This window comes from Zootermopsis nevadensis, unplaced genomic scaffold (genome assembly GCF_977971745.1).
Source record: "Zootermopsis nevadensis isolate Lab colony 2312 unplaced genomic scaffold, Znev_1.0 Znev_ptg000013l, whole genome shotgun sequence".
NCBI classification, from domain to species: Eukaryota; Metazoa; Arthropoda; class Insecta; order Blattodea; family Termopsidae; genus Zootermopsis; species Zootermopsis nevadensis.
In genome coordinates, this window is record NW_028259145.1 from 16,525,785 (window position 1) to 16,548,579 (window position 22,795).

The window sequence follows — 22,795 nt, forward strand, 5'->3', positions numbered from 1 at the left end:
TGTCACTATTGGTCAGACCCTGTGAGCACAAGAATCTGATCTAATGTTCTTTTGTGCATTCAGTCAATGGAGTAGCGACGTTAAACGTATCATAGTATTATAATAAAAATCAATAAAAGCCAGGCAATTTCAAATGGGCAAAAGTACATAACTTCATATCCGCCATTTTTTCCAGTGATGACGTCATTTTCGAGATAAACTGAAGCTACCCGTGTGTTTAAATTTCCACCGCACGACAACATAAAAGAAGAAATATTATAAGAGCTTCAGTCCTGTCAAATCGGAAATGGGAAGCAGATAACATCTTGCAGACTGGTCAGTGAAATAAGCCGCCAGTAATTGTTTTTTATGCCCCTGGAGGACGTCGACCTGAAGCCACAAAGTGTTTCACCAAAGAGTTCTAAAAGATATAAACAAAACAGACTGTACAACTTGAAAGAGCAGGAAATAATATGCCTACATCAATTTGAGAAGTACGTAAAATAATGATAAATAAGTCATATCCTAAGACATTTATCAGGCTCTAAAAATGTAATTATGTGAAACAATTAATTCAGATTTCGAAGTGATTTTGTTGAACGAGCAGCAGTTTCAAAGCCTGATAATGAAGTGAAAAATAATGCGGATGTTGTACCGAACGTTAGCATAACAAGGAATTTTGTGACGCATAGTATTTTTAAAATATATTGCTAAAATTGGTCCAGTGTAATATGTAGCACACGCAGAGAAAAATGAGCGCATTTTATGTTACGAAACACAGTGCAAAATTGTCGCTTGAAATATCTGTAAGCAGACATAAAGGTATTTAACGGGAACTGGCAGCGATGGCGTGGATTGGCTTAAGATGATTAAATTCCCGTTTATTACAAACTTATGTAATCGTCTGTTATGAACTCAAGTAATCTACTAACTTAACGGAGCAAAGTCCTTATTGAGAAACTGATAGTAGTTCAGCCGGAGAAGGAATTCTCTGTCATTTATGTAGCACGAAATTTCATTTGATTGCCGCCAAGAGCCCGTCACTGGACCCTATCCTAAGCCAGTTATATCCAATCCATAAATCTCCTATATTATTTCATTAACTTCAACTTTAATATAATGCGGCCCTCTATGCCGAGGTCTCCCAGATGGTGACTTCCGTTTAGGATCTCAAATGAAATTTCTGTACTATGTTTTAATCTCCTCGAGGCGTTTCACAAGTATCGCCAATCTCATGCACCTTAATTTATTCACCCTAATAACCAATCTATACAGGTTCTACAACATGCAATCTTGTCACGGATAATGTCATTGGTATCTCTAAGTGAGGAAGTTTTTAATAGTTCTATATTGTAAAGTATCTTCTACTACCACAGAATTCAGCTGTTGTACGTGAGGACTAAGCTACTGATTTATCACAAGTAAAAAACGAAATACCATCTAAGGACGCAGATTAATTTCAATCTCTCCAAAAACGTATTAGTTGGACTACTCCATTCTCAGTATTTCAATACCACGGGTATTGAAGGTGAAATGCCATCAACTGCTCTTCGGTTCAGTGGCCGCTCGGATGGCCGTCATCACGACAGTAGATTCCACCGTGCATTCGAATGCCTGTACGCTTCAGTGGTCAATGGTCAACTTCCCTCCTGTCCTCAATGCACCAGCGTAATCTCCGCTTATATGGGTCCACTTCTAGGAACAAACCCCTGAAAGGAACTTTCTCCACACAGCAGTGTATTTAAGAAGCTAAAAATGGCGTAATTGATTAATTTCGCTCAAATTATGGAACTATTCTGCTATTACCTTGCTCTCCTTAGGTCCAAATATTCTCCTCGGAACAATGTAATAAACACCCTCAACCACTTCAATTTTAAAGGGTACTGACGATGGTGAGTTACAACCGGGTTCACTAAATTCTTAGACTATGTCAATCGTCCGTTTTAAAAAAGAACACAACGTTTCAGAAGCTCAGATTAAGAAGGGGGGAGAGAGGCACCTACTCATTTCGGTCCATTGGAAAGAGCTAACCTCAATCACTAGGCAAGGTTATTATACCGACGTTACGGAGGTACTTGTTGTCTCCCTCATCAAGGACAACTCATCGCCCGGAAACAGCAGGAATCTCTAAAACGTCAGAAAACTTCTACCAGACTACACGGCGCAACAATCCATAAGACAGCCATCTTCATTTGCATCTAGTTCTGTTGCAAATAGACTCATCCGTTACAAAAAATGTTGCAATTTATGGACACAAATATTTATTCAGTACTTCATTTTAACGCTCATCTATATTTTTATTATGTTGTTAAAACTTATTTTAAATAAAATTCTTTTGTTTAATGGACTGCGGTGATTTCTTTCCCACTGCAGACTTCCTGAAATTTGTATGTTGTTGACTACGTGGTATTTTGATGCCTGGAGGTGGTATGTGCCGGAGTTGGATGTATCTGTATTTATATTGTGTATTTTAAGGGCGTTTTTGTGCATCTGATTATTAATTTAAGGAAGTTACTTGCGAAGCGTTGTGTTATTCGATGCCTATCCTGAGATATACCACTGCCATGGGGTCAATAATGTGTATTGTCTGGCTTGTGTAAATTCTACCAACTATTCTTTGCATGACTACAAATAAATTCAAAAAATGGGATTTTCGTTTTCAGGATGCTACCATCGATACTCTGCTTTCGCAAATGTGGTTATCTGTCTTAGTGTTTATAACGACACCTCTCCTGCAGCATGTATTAGCTGTGTACTTAATTCTTTCAGTAAGAAACCCGTGATCTAAATATTTAAGATTCAGTCCCGTCCCTCAAAGGAAACAAACAAAACTCCTCAATTACAAATATTAAATTGTTAAATTTGTTTATGAAATAATCCCTATTTACTGAGACTCACAAGAAAATTGTGTGAAATATGATTCATTAATTTTTAAATCAGGTGGTACGTATAGCTACCACTGGGTCTTATAGGGTTAAGTACCGTGTGGGGCACTGAAGAAATGGCTCCACTCATTCTTAATCGCGGAACTAGATGGACGTAAGTGGTAATCTTCATAGCCATGCCGCTTTTATGAGCAGGAACTCTAGTAGTTGATACAGCGTCGTAAAAGCCCGACAAACGACAGATACGAACTAGTTCTTGCTTAGGAGAGAAAGTAGAAAGTGGAGCGAAGTAAAAACAGATTTTCCTCGGGTTATTTCCTTAATCCCGCCACTTGCACACACGGCGCGGAGTCTTGCTCGTGTGATGAGCGTTATTAACAGCGGTATTGAGAGTGTGGTAATTACACACAGCTTCAGTTGCTTGCCCGAAGATGATTGACAGGTGCTATCATGAGGCTGCAGGATAAGCTACCTATTCATTATAAACAGCTGAGTCGCTAATTTCGAGATTTCTCATTCGATATTCAAGAATCCCGAGTCAGGACTGGGTTTCGTCAGGGCCAATGGCTTTCAACATCAGTACGTACATAGTCTTTTAAGTTATGTTCATGTACAGCAATTATTCGGCCAATGGCCACCTTGATTTCAGTGTCATTACAGGATCAAGCCTTGCCCTACTCAGACCTTCGCCCGCACATTTTCCGTGGCCATCGCTTCAACAGGAAGTGACAGAAAGAGAGAATCTCTGTGTCCGTAGCGTCAATTTTGTTGCCGAGGCCGTCCTTCGTCTATCTGAAGGACCTGGACATTTTTCTTCTTAAACTCTTACGATTAGGGTTTCTGCCCTTTTCCAGTTCAAAAAAAATTCTAAAATTATAAATTCCTACAGACACTTTGTAGGACTCTTTGCACGCGGTATCATCCCGCTGCAAGGTCTGCGCCTACACAGGGCAGTACAACACACGTAGACGTGGACATCCATGCCTCGAGTGGGATATTAACCCACTCTCCCGATGTACAAGCAATCGAGCCAGGGGTCTTCCGAACACGATGCAGCAGAACTAACCATTAGCCTACGACGTGCAGTGATCGGGGATGTGATGCCTGGTCTCTCGCCGTAAGGGAAGAACAGATGTTGAGATTCTTCGAGGACATATTTCTAAATATAATAAATGTTTAGACACGAGAAAGAAGGAAGCTTGAGGAAATCTGAATCAATCACAAACTTCACACAAAAAAATGTAAAACACGGAATTTAAGGGGGAAAAAAGAAAACCTGCGCTGTTTTAGTGGGTTTACTTGTAGGTTATGTATGATGTTGTATGAACTACAGTGGTTATTAAGCTGATATAGTTGCGTCATATTGTGAAATTTAATTAATTATTCGGTTTTTGTCCGTCTAATCACAATTCATATTTAAGATTTACAATTAAGATAATTAAAATATCATTTTATGTTCCTCATCGAACAATCGATTTACAATTACCAAATATCTGAGACCATAGCCGATAATCAGACCAAGACGCGAACTGGGTATATCCCGAATACAAGTGGCACGCGGGACCTTGAACCAACTTCCGAAGTGCTACGCTGTTATCTGTATAACACATTTTCACAGCTGTTCAAAAAGTTAAGCTTCTAAAGCCAGGAAATAAAAAGTAACCTTGAACTTCAGCATGAAGGTCTCTTATATCTTGTATTCAATTATATTCTTACGAACCACGTCTGCACGTAGACAACGTTCTGCCCGCGTATGGTAAGTTTGTTTTCTAAATATGATCAGCCTTCTAAAAAGTAATACACAAGCCCATGACAGTACATAAGAAATCAGAAAAGTGCAGAAACCGGCAGATTTATAAGACTTGATTTCAAGTTTAACGTCAAGCGTTATTCAACAGCTTTCTTTTTCCACCACTGAAATTTATTCACTTTTATTGAATCCTCTCCATTTGCCACTGGACATACACAGAATTTTAGAGATGACGATCTTCTAACAGTTATATTAACCAAGGAATTGAGTATAAAAAACATTTGATTGGACACAACCAAAGTAAATTAACAAAAGGAAATACTGACTTTCTAAGCAAATTAAATTACGTTTCTTATAAAGCAGACCATCAGAATAATGTAAAATACAGTAACAGGCATCCTTTACTTCAGGTTGACAGTGGGTTTTGTAGGCAACGCAGCCGTGAAGAGAAACTTTTATTATGGGCCGTCCGGGCTTGATGGGAGTAGTGTCAGACTCTTTCGTATGGATATGCGCTCGCAAGAATGCTCACTGTCGATAATAATTATTACCCTGGCTATTAGTCCATAAATTATGTCTCGAATTATGACTGTCACTTTACAGCCTATGTTTTATATTACCTGTATTTCAGCCTGAATTCTACGAGCATACTGCATAATAATCATATTTATACAATTAAGAAAGAATACAATAAATATGATTTATGATAACTTCATAAAAATAGTTTTTCGTTTCCTGAATTTGTAGCATTTAAGCCTTTTTACCTTAGCACTGGCAAATTTAATGTATTAAATACAACAATAGTAATAATAATTAAAATAATAAAACAAGTAAATTAATCTATTCAGCAGGGCACGTCAAAGTCTGACAGTCTCTCATTTTGTAAAGAATCGTCCAATCTATTAGGAAATCGAAGTTTGAGTATTGTGTTTATATGCGTCCGCCCACAACTAAACCTTGGTTTTAGATCGACGAATAAAATCCACACCATCATTCACTCTGTATCCAGTGACCTATTTTTATGGTGTCCTTATCGCAGCTACCTTTCAAATCTGGTGGTCACCATCTCCATCCGCGTTCTGAGGATGCGGTGTGCCTAACTGGTACAGTTTCATCCCAACCCAACGATGCTACTTCATTATGATCTGCTTTATACTGCCCACTCATGATACAGTAAATAACATAATTGCACAATCTTCAATTTGATAAGGTTCTGGTACAAGAATTTACACTAACTCGTACCTAACATTATTAAACACAGACTTTGTAAGCTTTTATTTTCCGGGAAAAACGTAATCTTGATCACGAAGGTTGAGGGATTAAAGCGATTATTTTTTATGAACGTGCGTCTGGCACATCCCAGCGCTTCAAGTACACCTACACGATACACGATCATTCTGCATTCCACATCATCTTCTTCATCATCATCACAAACGACCATCTGTGCCCTAACAATAATTACAGAAGGAAACATTATTTTAAAATTGTTAAAAGGATACTAATTCATATATTTCGTGTTCTAAGTTCACAGCAGTTGGCCTTCTTTATAATCTTTATGCTGAATTAAAGTTCAGCCTTACGATTTTCTGAATTGAGAACAAAGAGTTGGCTGAAAAATAATGCGTGCACTCGCTCTTCGAGGTGTTGTTCTGTTTTGTGTAAGATCTGAACACATTTGTCACTATAACATGTGCACACCACAGAACCGGGAAATACGTTCATCGGAAATCTACAATTATTACAACAGAAAGTAAATTAAGGATGGTTGGTTTGTAGAAGAACTGCATATAGCATGGGAAGAATCCTGGCAATAAACACTTTTTATACATTCTTAATATAGAGTTTTTATACGATGTGTAACTTTTCTAAGAGGGAACAATTGACCAATGATGTACTGACGATTAAGGTTTAATTTTTCACAAAAAAATATCTTGTTTAAATCTGAATTAACTTATCGACCGACACAAACAGACGCGTGTTATTGGTGTGGTTCTGGAAGTGTGCACGTGTTAACGCGTATCTTCGAAATTAAGACAGAAGTAAGGGATCTGACGTTCTCTAGCGGCAAACATTTGGCCTGTCGTTTCCTGGGTTGCCTCCAGTAAGTGTTACAACGTTTCTGAGGAGCATATTTCCCCCGTATTCAGGGTAGGTGCGCTACCCTGAAGTACTGCTTAGCTCCTTCCGTGTTTACATTGCAGCACATATTTTGAAGTGAATGCAATTCATGAACCACAGTCTTCTTTCAATCGCATCCCAAGTATGAGGCGTGCTACTTGTTCTACGTCGGTACTATTTATCTTTATACTTTATCTTATTGCACGCTTTGCTTTAAAAGCTACGACTTTCGACATTTTCCACGTGTATTTCTAAGTTACGTAAGTTGATAATTGACTAGCAGAGTTCCCGATGGTTTACTTCGAAAAAATTCGAATAAGCTTAAATTTCTTATCAGTCTTTATCAAGCTAAGTCTATCATTGTCACGACAATTGAATAGATATAACGGATACCGTAGGATAAATTATTGTCCCTAAAAAGAATGGTTCTGTTCACACTCTCACATACAGTAATTAGTTTCAAAGAAATTAGTGACAGTTTTACCCATTTATTGCATCTGAATACAAATAACAGTTGCACTAGTTTTGGTTAGGATTGATTTGGTTCGGTTAGTTTGGGCTTTTTTTAAGGTTAGATTAGTTAATTTAAATAGCTTAATGGACGTTTAGTATGCATGGTGGAACGAGAAACACAACTAAAGCTCAGTCGAGTAAATGTAAGTGCCGATCAGAAACAATCGATAATAAAATATTAAATTTTACATTAGTGAAAATTCAGGACTACGATATGACAACAAATCGTCGATAACCAGACTGAGGATAAAGTCTTAATGATGGAGCTTTGCTGAGTTTTATTATCAATTAAATGACAGAAGTAACGAAACATAGACAAGTCTGCAGTGTGGTTGCAAATTTTCGCGACGAAGACGCTCCGAAGTCAGTGTTGCACGGAGCTAACATTTTCGTTTTACCCCACCCAGTATCTTCCTCGCTGCTGACTGCGTCATACAGGTCACCCTAACAACTCTCTAAAATCAAGAGTAGCTCTACTGTGTACAGGAAAAAATGTATTCAGTATAATAGGATAAAAGTGGGTCTTCCCCGTTACTACAAGGTGTGGCCCCGTCGCTGTACCTTCATCAAGAAGATGAAAGAAAGACACGTTCTGCACACAATTACGTTGTAAGATGGGATTGGCGAGGTCTGATTTGCTTTCGAGTTTGTAGGACTCCGTCTTCATTCAGCATTCTCTGCAAACATTAGTCTACTAGCAGGGTATTCCGTCCTCATGAGTCTTAGTGCCCACCAACAAAGTTTATACGAAATTACTCATTTTGAAATTTTTTTAGTAACTCCCCAGGTAAGCCAGTGGTCAATCTACGCCATAGTTTCAAATCCGTGTCTTAAAATCTACTGTCTCTATTTATGAAAATAAACTTTGATTAAGGTTACTTGGACACAGGATATTGAGGAAAATATTTCGACTCAAGAGATCGGAGAAAACTGCGTAACAAAGAGCTTCATAATTTTTATTTTTCATAAAATATCACTAATTTCATAAAATATAAAACAAATGTAAAGGGAACAGGCGAATCAGAAAAGCTTGATATAAACGGCTGTGAATATTAAAATTGATTTTAAAAAAATGGGGTGCGATTGTATGAACTGGATTCAACTGACACAAGATAGGGTTCAATGGCGAGCTCTTTTAAACATGAAAATAAACCTTTGGGTTCCGTAACAGGCAGGGAATTTCTTGACCACCTCAGGGACTATCAGCTTCTTAAGACGGCATCTTTTCTGTGACTCCGCCAACCTCACGAAACCGATTGTTGTTCGATAAAAATTGTGTATATTTGTATAATAATTTTTTTATTGAAATAAACTGTCAAAACAAAGGATATGATATATAAAAATACTGAGAATGAACTTTAGTAACTTCAGCAGTAGAACCTGAAGGTATAACAACGCCAATGGATAGGCTAACATTCTGCGTCATATCTCGTTTACCCGCACAGTAAGTAAAGTAACCATGACAACCAGTAAATTAAAGTTGATGATGATAACCGATCAAGTCGTTTTGTTCGGCTTTTCTATTGCAAATTCGCCAGTATTATTGCACAGGATTAAAGTACTAGGTCCGTTCTTTGTGGTACGCACGTTACACATTAAACATTTTCCTGCCTTCCCTTTCTCTGTATTTCTTTCCTTCGTGTTTCTTCATCTCCTTTATATTTTGACTCAATCATTTCTACCGTCCTCTCTCTTTTCTCGTTTCTTTACTTCATCGTCATATAAATTTCTTCTTTGATTATCTTCCTCTTTTCTCTATTTCTCTTTTCTTTCTCACTTAATTTTCCTTTAATCCTTTGTGCTTCCTTCCTTATTCTCGTAGACATTTTTATTTTCTGTGCTTCGTTACTTCATTTCGTTCTCTTTCTAACAAACCGAATAAACTTAAACATAAATAAATCATTTGTTCATCGTATAAGTCAGAGCTAATGGCAATCTCTACCATTAGTGCTTAGAATGCGAAATAATGCTACAATAACGTCACAGATAAATAAAAATATCTTGTCAGCAGGAAATGTCTTCTTAACGAGGAACACAATACAAGTGCAAAGAAAATCTGTTCCAGAAAAGGAAAATAATGCTGCAAGTTCCAACCCATGTTCCAGAGCCTAACATAGATTAAAAACATTATCATTTTAATATAAGATAATTTCTTTGTTGGTGGTCATATTAAAAACTGTTCAGTGAATTAATCTGCACGAGAAACATTAGAATCCTTCGTTAAACAGAATAGTTTCTAAACTGAAGGTAAGTAGGTTGATTCGGAAAGATTGGGGTCCCCAGGGCCCCTAGGCGCCATCTTGTAGGTGGTCATCGCGTAAATTAAGAATCGCGTCCTAATAAACTCTACAAGATAACAAATAAAAAATCAGGTGTAAATAAGTCCTTGGAAATTAAAACTGTAAGTTACTGTACTCGTGGTTCAGCCATCACTCTTGTTCTATTTAACAGCGGATGATGTTTTCGCAGCAAAGCTATCTCGATTACAGATCTGCCTTTCTTTCCACAGAAAAGTTCCTTCACTGTTCCGGCACAATTGCCTACAAAAGCACTGACTGATTGCTAACCAGGTTTAAATACATAAAAATTATCTCGTGACACAACCGTTTCCCTTTGCGTGCCATCATTTCATGTAAATTAATCAACTTTATTTTCCTCTTTCTATTAATGTTGTACGAGGCATTTCGGAACACCTCAGTTTTCTACATCATGTTAAGATACTTTAAGCACGAAGGTTTCTTTCCTTCGGTCATTATCTTTCATCGACATACTTCGAAGTAACAGAAGGGAAGACACAGTTAATCAACTAGGAACTCCATCATTTGTGCTATTCGCCTAACAGAATTACACTGGCGAAATCAAGGAAGACGTTGTGGGCGGGGGACGTAGAACGCATGGATGAGACGATAAATGCAATGACACAACTTCAGTCCAACAAACTGATGCGTAGAGACAACTTACGAGACCTGGACTTAGGTAATAGAGTGCCATTAATATGGATCGTGGAAAAATAGGCTGAGAAAGAATGGATTTTACTCATCTCCTCAGACAGGGAGAAGTGGAGGTTTTGCTGACATGGCAGTAATCAACGGTCTCCATTAAAGCGAGACTATCAACTTTTCAAGAAAAACACTGCAACATGGGGTAAGTGAGCGTCTGATTTAAAACTCGTAATTATGCTGATTCCGTTAAACAGCAATTAAAACAGACGTGCGTACCAAGCCTCTCCAATAACAGCAGCTCATTACAATGCAGTCGCCCGTCTTTGTTTTAAAGTCAGAATCTCTTCATATGCTCTATCGTATTTTTAATAATATATGAATGTTTCATATAGGTTTACAATTTATATTTTGATTCATCTCCGTACTAAATTCCACATGTCAAACTGTGACAATTCATTAATTCACAATTAAATCGAATAAAGTAAAGTTTGTCCCACTATACGCCATGTAGGCGTTTGGGGTGAGAGGAGGTATAGCTCCTCTCTTCCTTGACCTCGGCACTAGATGGGGGTGAGTGGTCAGCATCACGCCCCGGCCGGCTTTACCCCCGGGAAAGGACCCCGGTACCCATTGTAGAGGAGGCTGGGTGGGCCCCAGAGCCGGTCTGGATGCAGAGGCTAGAGGAAAAATCCTGCCCCCATCGGGGATCGAACCCCGGTCGTCCAGCCCGTAGCTAGTCACTATACTGACTGAGCTATCCCGGCTCGTTATTAAATCGAATATAAATTGTATTTATTATGTGTTTATCAAAAAATTCGATATTTATTACCACACATTTCAAGATCCCATATTGAACTGTGACGGCTTCGCTGAAAAATAGGTCAACACAGCCGACATATAGTATTACCGATGCTAGGTAATTAACCAGGTTTAATTAAATCAATCCATTGGTTAGAAGTTTTTAAGAACATACAGGCCTTACGAACATGAAGTCACAAACCTGTATTTCCTCATGAAGTAACGAAAACGAAGTATAAATCTGGGCGCTTAATGCAGGATTAATATGAGTACTTACATGCAAATTTTCTTCAGTCTCACAAACAGAAATGTAATAACTTGATTTATAACATACTTTGAAGAGAATTTAATTCTAAGTGACAATATAGGTACTTCACGAGTTAAGGACACGCGAAATGGTTTATAGTTTCTATTTTCTATATTCTATAATGTCAAAGAAAACCAAAATTTTTTAGAATGAGGTGAGGTGAGCCGAGACAAATTTACTGCAGGACAAAAGTGTTGGGGCAGCCGATGTTTTCCGCTGGGTTGTGTTCTCACGGTGTAGATGGGATGCTGACCGAAAGAGGTGACAGGAGAACAGGTATTTAAGATGTACAATCTCGCAGTCGTCTCTTATTTTCTTTGATGTTGCAGTACAATTGGTGGCCACAAGATGAAAGTTATGACAATGCACAAGTTCATTTCCACAGCGTTCCGCAACTATGACTAAGAAATAAGTATTACAACAACAATAAGAAATGCCGCATGATTCAATGAGATGGTCCGAAGATAAAGCATCGTGACATTGCCATCTATCAATTATCTGCATTTTCTAAAGAGGTGGGTGAAATGGTGCTCACTTGATGATATGTATGGGCATGAAACGTGGTATATTAATTTAAGCGAAGAACATAAAATATAAATATCTGAAAACAAAGATCTGAATAAAACATTTTGGTCTAAGAAGGGAAATGTGAGGAAGCAGTTAATTATATCACATAAATAATAACTTTCTGATGTACACATATCACCTAGAATTGTTGAGATACTGAAATCTAGAAGGCTGCGATGGGCTGGACATATTATGGTGGGCGAGATAAGAAATGCAGAATGTTGGTGGGGAAGTCACTTTTGAGTAATTCACAAATGAGATGTAGAATGAAATTCACGGATAATTATTATTATTATTATTATTATTATTAACTGCAAATGGGTTTTTACCCGGTGGCAGTGGTACTACAATAAGACACAACAAAACAATTTGACAGAACAAAACAATTAGACACAAAAAACAATAAGACACAACAAAACAATAAGACACAAAAACAATGAGACAGAACAAAACAATAAGACACAACAAAACAATTTGACAAAACAAAACAATAAGACAGAAAAAACAATAAGACACAACAAAACAATAAGACACAAAAAAACAATAAGACAGAACAAAACAATAAGACACAAAAAACAATGAGACAGAACAAAACAATAAGACAGAACAAAATAATGAGACAGAACAAAACAATAAGACACAAAAAACATAAGACACAACAAAACAACACACCACACTCAAAATAAAACAATCATAAGATTACAAAACCATAAGGATAATATTCAGATGGATGTCGGGAAGATTTGTCGTGAGGTTGTGAGGTGAATGAAACTAGCCGAGGACCATAAGCAACTACAGTCTTTGTTATGGGTGACAATGAACCTGTCATGGCAACACACGGAATGATTTCGTCTGGTTCATGACAAGGCCAGTGACAGGCCATTGCGAACACAATGTTAAACTTTCGGATTCCACACATGGCCTAGAATCTACCTTGACTAGGTCAACTACTGGCAGCTTATCAACTACTTATAAAGGCGAGTATCGTCATCATTTTTGCAACACTAAGCTTCTCAAGTAGGACTTTGCTCCATAAAGTTATGGAGGTAAATCTATTTATATTTGACAATGTGGTTACTTTCTTATTTTAGTTGCAAATGATTAATAAAATAATAACACATACAAATCGGTACTTTTCTGTTATCGTGTAGTATTTTTAGATACGGGAATAAGTTTTCCATTTTGCTGTACATACATGGATGTTTACAGTACGTCCACCGCGCAAGCAATGCCAGCAAAGCAGGCACAGAACAAATGCTTCAGATGCCACCAAATTTGTTTTGCTTTATTCGTCACACTTTGGGAAGTTAAAAATCTTATTAATTACATTGCTTTGTTGGCTTGCATTGATACTGTATTCATCACGGTGTGACGAGCGTAAATGGGCCTTTATACTCATCTTAGCATGATACCGCAAAAGAGGACGTACTATTCACAAAGAACCAAGTCTTCCAGCATGACGTACCTTTTACCTCTGAAAATACAATAAAATTAATAGAAACCAATGAATGAATTATATTTTTGGACTGTAATTGATTCTGTTACAGTCTTCTAAGACGTAAATAATGGACGTCATTTTCATCCGTCTAGTTGTATATGTTAAACATGGTGGTTGAAAGAATATTTCTGACATGCACTAACGATAAAATAATATCAAGTACATTCTTATCCTAGTTTATCTTCCACGGATTAAGAACTTCGGGCTGATCCCTCTCAAAATTAATAAACAGTGAATTTCTCGACGTACGACTGGCTTTTGGGAAGAATAAACAGTTGCCTTGGCCTCTCCTACCACAAGACAAGACTGGAAAACATGATAAACTGTTCTTCGGAAAAAATAACAGCCAGTCTATATTTTAGTTTGTTATTTGTGTCTTAGGCTACTTAACGACGCTGACAGTAACTCAGACTGTAGACCTACAGATCGGAAGGAAAGGATGACTGATAAACTCCTTGTAGCGAAATCTCTCCGAAACATTATTTAAGAATGTAGTCCCTACCGCAACGAAAAATCAACCCCCTTACATTTCAAGGATCAACTTGTTGATGCTGTTTAAGAAATAATTCCAGTTTACAGCGAGAAACCAAACCAAACCCATTAATACAAAATTCAGAGTTATATATTGTTGAAGCAGGTGGTACATATAGTTACCACTAAGTAATAAAGGATAACTAATGAATATTTTCGGGTTTGTAGGGAAACGGTCGTGGCTTAACTGAAGGTGGGCTACTATCCCAGAATATGACAAGAGAAACTGAAGAAAACTACGAGAAATTTATTTAAAAAGGCGTTCTTCTGGCCGAGATTTGAATCCGGGATTTCCAGAATATAATGCAAGAGTACTAACCACTCTGCAACAATATTCGATTCGAGATTGTTACGAATTAGGGACTATGGTTAGCCTACCGGGAGATACGAGTTACATTTGCAGTTTCCCGAAACTATTAGTACAGAATATAGTCAAACCCAATAAGCACTCATCTAACGCGCATTGTGTAAATAACGCATTAAAGAAGCTTGAACAAGATTTTACCCGTCTTAAACTCCCACCATTCGTGACCGGAATTTTTCTATTAGAACTAAGATTAACTACAAAATGTTCAATAAGGATAGCCGACCTCGGGGCTGAGATTTGAACCCGAGACTACCTGAAAACGACATTTGACCACTGTCTACTCGAATCATCACGCTTTCCACAGCCTTGTTATTTAGAAGTATTTTAATAATATCCTTTCATATACGTCTATGTCTCGTAACTTGCATTTTCCTTTTGGGCTTTTAAGAGCCTTATATTTTTCATGTATTTTTATCTCTCTCTCCCATACTCCTTTGTTTCGTCGAAGTTGTACGGGGTGAACAATGCAACGAATTTTGAAACTTTCGATCAAGGTCGACGAGGTCAACCCTACCGGGTGCCCAACATGATAGGGTTTTGTCCTCACATCACGTCATAAATACAATAAACACTCTCAGGTTATTTAAGTACTGATTTAAATTTGTCACTTATAACCTCTCCATTCAAACTCAGGTTAGATTAGACTATTTTAAGTTAGATTATAACGGTGATAAGAGTAGGGACGGATCCCAATTTTAACATGTCGACGATAAGAACCCATCTCGGATTTTATTTTAGAAATACGATCGGTGGAAACTGTTCGTTATTCAACTGCAGCGGTGGATGTGGAATTTTGCGTTTTTGGTTGCACAAATCTTGTAGACCTACAATTGTTACAGTAACCGTCAGAGTAATCATCCTATAACATTTTGTAGCTGTAAATTCAACAAGTATTTATAAATTATTTATTGGCTTTTGATGTCATATTTGACTATAATATACGGACGGCCTTGAGAATAATCCTGAGGTAAAGAATATTTATCAGTTGATCAGGCAGGTGCAGGTTTATTGGACTGGATCGAACAGGATTAAACAGGCACCTACGCGCTCCTGTGCAAAAACGTACGAAGTGTATTTGTTTAAATATCAGAAATTATAGTAGTTTGGCGCGGTAAAATGGCATCCTCCACTTCCAGCACTATGAGGGAAATACAAAATCGACTCTGAAGAATATTACTATATAACATTTACTTAATTCCATGGCTGTCTTTTGTTACCTAGACTCGTTCCCGAGATGCCCCTGTGGCTAAATCACTTACTGCTTGGTTTCTCGAGGACAAATTAGAAGAGTGATTACTCACATTTTATTTCCCCTTAAGAAAGCATACAATTCATTTTCCCTCTAAGTATTCCCTCTCATTTTAGTCGTTATAAATTGTAAAATGTAGGCTAAGTGAATATTCCGCCATACAGCAGTGTAGACATATAAATTATTTGTTGTCCTGACATCTGACGGACAACGTAGAATATCTTAACTGCAATTGGCCTTCGATGGCTCTGTCAGTAAAGTATCGCTAAAAGTGTGAAATCAGGTTCCCACGGCGTTGAAAATGAATATTACTTCCTTCTGAAACTTTACCGACGTTTCTCGCCGTAAAAGCCTTGTCTCTAATATTTCGCCTGGTCGGATATCAATATGTGGAGCGCGACACGTAATTATCTGGGATACTACAAGCGTTTAATAAACTTAATTAATCACGTTAAAATATGAAAAATACAGAAGTTAGTATCCTATAAATTCATCGTAATAACCTGCAGCAAGTCTTCATTACTGGACATCTGCCCAAGAAAATTTGCATGGTCTCTGTGATATACTTCAAGGTCAAGAACTTAAAAATTAAACAATACGTATATAGCTTAAATTTCGTGTCGCCGTGTATGGTAGGTAGCCTGCTAAGGAGGCTATATTATGTCAGTACCAAAATACTTAATTTTCCGGTACAAAATATAAAATGGTCATCTATTCTAATTACAATGGAAATTTGTAACTTGATATGATTAAAGCAAGTTTGTAAGAATAATAAACCATTCGGCGTCTCTTAAATGCTATAAAACTTCTTACGTTTCAAGATTATAAGCCCTTTCTTAAGTATGTTTTCTCGCGAACACGGATTGAAGATTCAGTGTTTGAATCTCTTGTCGTGCAGTCTCGTACAATAGCCATTAAGAGCCCTATATACAATTAGTTAAAATGTGCAATTAACTCTGTGACGTCATAACTTCGTCATCAGTCCGTAGCTAGTCACCTCTTATACGTGCTTTGTGGGAAACAAATACGCACTGACTAAATTAATCATAGTTCTACACTCACCAAATGCCCCATGGAGTTGCGTCTGAAGAACACTGAAGGAAATCCTCTTCTACTTTGAACGTATCACTCACACTCTTATAGTATACAGGTACATCGCTCTTAGTAAAGTATACGAAAAATTCTTCACACGTTCCATAAGGAGAATGACACAACACTTCACAAGCATTAACACATCACTTTTCATGTTCGCTACACAAAAATTATAAATAATTTTATCTTGAGGAGGGGGGGGGGGTTGAAATAATTCTAACCGCAAAAGATGTCTGTATAAACATGCGAGGTTTTAACACAAGACTAAAGCATTTGACAGGCACGTGTAAACCGGAAACTTTGGAAAGACACAGCAAAATAACAAAGCTCCAGTCAAAACCTTCATATTACTTCAAGGTTTTCTAAAGAACACCGTGTTTGTACGATCAGCACGCCATTTAAAACTGCCATGTTGATGAGAAACGCCGTTTCTCTGCTTGCGACAACCGAAGCACACAAAACGTTTGGTGATGCCACGCAGATTTGGGTGTGTTCACAACGTGCGGCAAGTAATGGTGGGAAAATAACTACAAAGGCGGAAACGGAATAGTTTCGATTAGTTGCTACTGGTGCACTTGTATGGACGAGGAGGTGTTAAGGAGTAAACAGCACAGCATATTAACAAACAGTGGCGTGCAATGCCGTATATTTCGTAGCTTCGTTCAGAAACGGAAGAAACAGCCTTGCATGGAAAAAGCTTTGCCCAGGTTAGGGTCAGGACAAATCTATTTTGACGAAATCATAACCCAGACATCCTTTCAAGAAACATCCAAAATTATTAAAAAGGTATTATCAATTATACATATTAATATATCATACTTTGTGAATATGGAATTATATTATTAATTTAAACAGGATGTTCTTCACTCGGATTAGTGTTCTCAACATTTTATGACAACCATTAAGAGGTATGTGGACTGTCTTTTTTTTTCATATTTAGTTGTGGTTTAGTAAATTAAAATAGCAAATGCATGTGCTAACAGACCAAGAACATTAAAATTTCTGCCTGTATCACGTTTTATGCTGTACAATTTCAATTAAAATACCTGATACACTGTATATGAAAAATTAATATAAGCATGAATTATTAATAATATCCAAGCGATGTCCAGGTCTGTATTTTCCAAACCTCTCACGTAATTTAATGGAATAACAATAATTATTATTAAATAATTACTTTGAATAGGATATCATGCAACAGATTCTACTGCCAAGTGCTGAAAATGTTCTTTCCAGGGATTTTAATCAGGTTATGATAGACATCCCATTTTTAATGACTTGGATGATGAATATAATGAGAAAGGAAATTGTTTCCGAGAGAAAGGTAGTCCTAGATTAGTTGTTCACACTTAGTAACTATGTCTTGTGTCCAGACGTTAGTGTAACGAGGCCAAGCATTCTAAAGCAGGGATTCCCCACACACAGGGCAGGATTAAGGATGTTGTAGGCCACTGACCCTTTGGTAGATGCATTTTTATGGGCGAATCAGTTTGTATTGATAGATCGGTGATCAAACTTACTTTGAATAATTTTTTCGTATATAAAAATGATATATGTAATAAAGAATGTTAAGGCATGTTGGTCACTCCTTTAGTTTCTGTACGCTAAGGCACAGTATTTCATGCAATTGAATAATGATATTCATTCAAAATTACTTTATTTACTGTTGGAAAATTATAACAAAATACTACAATAAATTGTACAATTTTACCAACACTTTACTTTGAATTTATAAAAACTCATGTCAGATCTGTGTATATTTTAAAATCACTAAATGTGTAATATTTCATAATACTCGATTATAAAATTGTAAGGTACATAATATTAAAGGGCACAGATATTATCAATTACCACAATTATTACTTAGAAAAAAAAGTGTAATTTTATGTATTCAATCACAAATAACAAATCATATAATTCACAGTGATACTTCTACATTATTGGATTCTTACAACAAAGATGCCAGCAATCAAAATTACCGCAAATTTAAATCCAAATATTTAAATAAATTATTTTTACGCAGTAGTAAAATACTGTCCCTTCAATTCTCAGTAAAACGTGTGCAAGATTATGAAAATTAGGACAATAAATTCAATGTTATTCTTGGCAGTACTCGTTTATCACCTAATCAATGTTATCACCAACAACTGAAGCAGTAATCATGTCTAGTAAGCCATTTTACCACTAATGATAATTTTTTGTATCCTATTTATAGAGAATATTTTACATACTCTACCATTACATATTTATAAAATTTTGAATAATGTACCTGAACTTATGCACATTCATTCAAGTTCTCACTTTGGTGTTTCTGATACTTGCGTGTGTTTAAACAACTTGTGCTGCTCGAGATTGTAATATAATTTCGTTAATATTCGTAACATTTCCAGTTATTTTTCAATAACATAAATGTTATTAGACGTACAATATTTTTATACACGCCCATTTTATGGAGTACGTGTTTTGATGCAATTATTTTGGTCAAATTTCTACAAATAAAATCATGAAAAAACACAAATATGACTTACAGAAATGAGAAATATGAGGTTTTCACAGCGATGAGGATGATGGTGATAGTCTGGTCGATGTTTACCAACGTTTCAGAGGTCTTACGGTCTCCGTCATCAGGGCGACAACCCAGAAGACGGAAATCTTCATACACACCGCTGTGAAAACATCAACTCTCACATTTCAGAGGAACATACCGTCTCCAGTGTCTGAAATTGTGACATCTACTGACATGCGAACGTGTTGCAAACAACCAGAAGGAGATTGTTACTAAAAAGGATCATAGGAACATTTTTAAATAACTCTGCTTCACTCTTACAAGCTTCTCATTATTTTTAGAAGAGAAGGGAATTTATATTATTAGGTCTAATCACTGATATAAGTAGCACGCAAAAACTTTGTGCAAATATTCGTGATAGCGGAGTGTCTCGTACATGCTCGGCGTACTGAGCCAATTTGGCTGGCTCAAACAGTTACGCTTACTGACTGCTGCAATTGCTTGCCGTCTGAAATGAAACCCTCTCCTCCGGTAGAACAAACTAACGCAAAAATTGACCAAGCAATGCACTTAACGCATTGTTATTTGAGTATAAACGATTCCAAAAGTGATTCTAAGAGCAAAGATATACTTACAGATGTTAGGAATATAGAATTTTCTAGAATTTAGGGAATAATACTGCTCTTTTCTATTATGGTTCACTGTTTTTGGTTCGTGAGCCGGCGTAGCTCAGTCAGTATAGTGACTAGCTACGGACTGGGCGACCGGGGTTCTATCCCCGACGAGGGCAGAGGATTTTTCCTCTAACCTCTGCGTCCAGACCGGCTCTGGGGCCCACCCAGCCTCCTCTACAATAGGTACCGGGGTCCTTTCCCGGGGGTAAAGCCGGCCGGGGCGTGATGTTGACCACTCACCCCCATCTAGTGCCGACGTCAAGGAAGAGAGAAGCTATACATCCACTCCCCCCCCCCAAGCGCCTACATGGCGTATAGTGGCACAGCTTTACTTTTTAACTGTTTTTGGTTCTGTAGAAGATGTCAGACACTTTATAGCCTCGGGACTTGCTAAGATATCGTGGGTATTTTCATACTCTCTCTGTAACAGATCTAATATAAATTTAAAACAGTAAACATGAGTACATCAGCCGCTAAAACCTTCGTGAATATAAGCCTATGACAGAATAACCGTAAATCCGTTTAAATTGAAGCCGAATAAAGTGACCTTATGGGACACGTAGGAAGAGTTGTCTTGGAGATGCAAATATTCTAAATGAACATATATTAAATGCATATGAAGACAAATTTAAATGCGTAAGAGGACAGGCATAGTCACTTACCTACGCCAAGGAGCCAAGGGCATGGTATGAAGGTTTAATTAAATTAGTTTCAATTATAATATTTGTTCAACAAACTTAAAATACTCCTCTTGTTACATTGTATTTAATTTATATGTTTAAATAAACAGGGGTCAAGTTTTCTAATGTATTACATTCAAAAATACCTTAACATAAATCTTAGGAAAAATTATAACGCTAGAAACTATTCAGGGGGGCTATGCTACATCGTGTACGCATTCTAACACATGGAAGGCAAGCTGCTATTCTTTATTAAACAAAATTCCAAAATGCGTATTCCAAAAAATCTTTAATGTCGAAAAATTCTAGTATCCAACTCTGTGGTGTCCCTTACGCATCGGCACCCCACAATCTCTGAGCAGGTTCTTTGACTTCCGGTACTGTCTTAATGGCACTCAAAATTTCACAGTTCTATTCAAATTTGAAACTTGAATTTACAATATTGAGATAAACTATTCCAGTTCCTTCAACAAAACGTTGATTTTCTAGTCTGTGAGTCTCTACAGATATAAAATTAATTATTTGGGGATCTGTAGACACCCATGAACTGGATGGTCTGTGACGTCTTGTCAAACAGAAGATAAATGAATGGATGATTGGCGATAAAGCGTGCGGGGGTCAGAGGCCTTGAGGAACGGAACGAGATTACGGCACTGGCAGCTGCAGCGACTGTGCCTTGTTCATCTACGGAAATCTTGGCTTTGTGCACTGCCTTATCCAGATGCAGATCGCCATCTTCTGTAAAGCCAGACAGATCAGACGTAAACTGGAACAGGTCTCCAATCCCCAGTCGCTCCAGAATCTGTGGACGCACACGACAGTCACAATTTAACAATGAAATTGCGCGTAAGATTTGAGGTTTTCACGACGGCGAGTATGAAGATTTCTGTCTTCTGGGTTGTTGCGCCGTGTATTATGGTAGATGTTCACCGACGTTTCAGAGGTCATACTGCCTCATCGCAACAACCCGGAAGACAGAAATCTTCATGGAATTGCTTACTTGTTACAATAATAAATGAACAAATAATCTAATTGGCCAGTTTTATATTATTTACTGCTGTGGTGTGCGCAGTGTTCATTAATCAATTAAATTCTTGCCATGCAGCACAAAACAGCGAACATCAGATTTGCGCTATTACGTACTGATTATGATTACGTTGCAATAAAACAAAAGATGGGACAAAATCTATGGAAAAATAGAAAACAATACAGAATGGATCTTAAATTATTCTTCTTCCTTTTCTTGCCTAATATTTTCTTCCATTCTTCTCTCTTTTCCCATCCTTTCAGAGGTAGTTTCTACTCTATCATGGTTCTTATAATTCTGTCATTCCATCCTGGTCTCGGTCTCCTACTCTTAAATTTTTAACTAGCAAAATAGAACTAATCCAGTTTCACATTAATGTTCAGTGTCCGAGAAGCAGCTTAACGTGAAATACCTATTAAGAATGGACTACAGAATGTTTATTAAGGCAGAAAGAAAGTGTTTGAAGAAATAACATTTTATAATGCGGAGGAATCACTCTTCTTCATTTGTGATCACTCTGTCCAAGGCAAAGTCTAAAATTTAACAAACATTTGCGTGCGAAGTGCCATATTATTTTATAATTTAGTCAATAAATTCTGTGAACAATTTACAAGACTTTATTTCTTTTAAATGCCTTCTCAGTAAAATAGTGTCCAAACTTGTACGTGAATGACTGTTTTGCGGAGGATGCACTGTTCAAAATTTTGCTACTGTAGAACTCCAGTACCTGAAGAGTACAAAATACAACAGTAGTTTATAAATGGCAGACACGTATAATTTCTGGACGTGTTTCTTCTTTTAGATCATAAGCAATTTCATTATCATCGCATCAATTCACCACTTTATGGGGTATGTACTTCCATGTACCCGAGACAGACCTTGTCCCTAAGGTACATCAGGGAACTGCAGAAGACCGCCATTTTGGGATTTTCATATATCATTCGAAAGACGCTTTCATAAAATAAAATTATATAATACATGTGGCACTTGCTAAGAACAATATGGATCCCGGAAATAGCTGCTGCCCTATGTACCTTAGGGATGAGGTCTGTCTCGGGTACATGGAAGTACATACCCCATAAAGTGGTGAAGAGATGGGATGGTAATGAAATTGCTTATGATCTGAAAGAAGAACACGTCCACAAATTATACGTGTCTTGACATTTCTAAACTACTGTTGTATTTTGTACTCTTCAGGTACTGGAGTTCTACAGTAGCAAAATTTTGAACAGTGCATCCTCCGCAAAACAGTCATTCACGTACAAGTTTGGACACTATATCACTGAGAAGGCATTTAAAAGAAATAAAGTCT

The 22,795-nt window shown here is 37.2% G+C and overlaps 1 protein-coding gene across 5 annotated transcripts in view; it reads right to left on the reverse strand.

Annotated features, from left to right (window-relative positions):
• Positions 1-20,522: 20,522 nt before the first annotated feature.
• The window catches only part of LOC110837569 (serine protease inhibitor 88Ea), a 76,852-nt gene continuing 74,579 nt past the window's right edge, over positions 20,523-22,795 (reverse strand). For all 5 annotated transcript variants that reach the window (XM_022079824.2, XM_022079827.2, XM_022079826.2 and 2 more), the window contains one exon: positions 20,523-21,258. In XM_022079824.2, the coding sequence (XP_021935516.1) occupies positions 20,971-21,258 (288 nt within the window). In that variant the 3' untranslated portion in view covers positions 20,523-20,970. The remainder of the gene's footprint in view (positions 21,259-22,795) is intronic.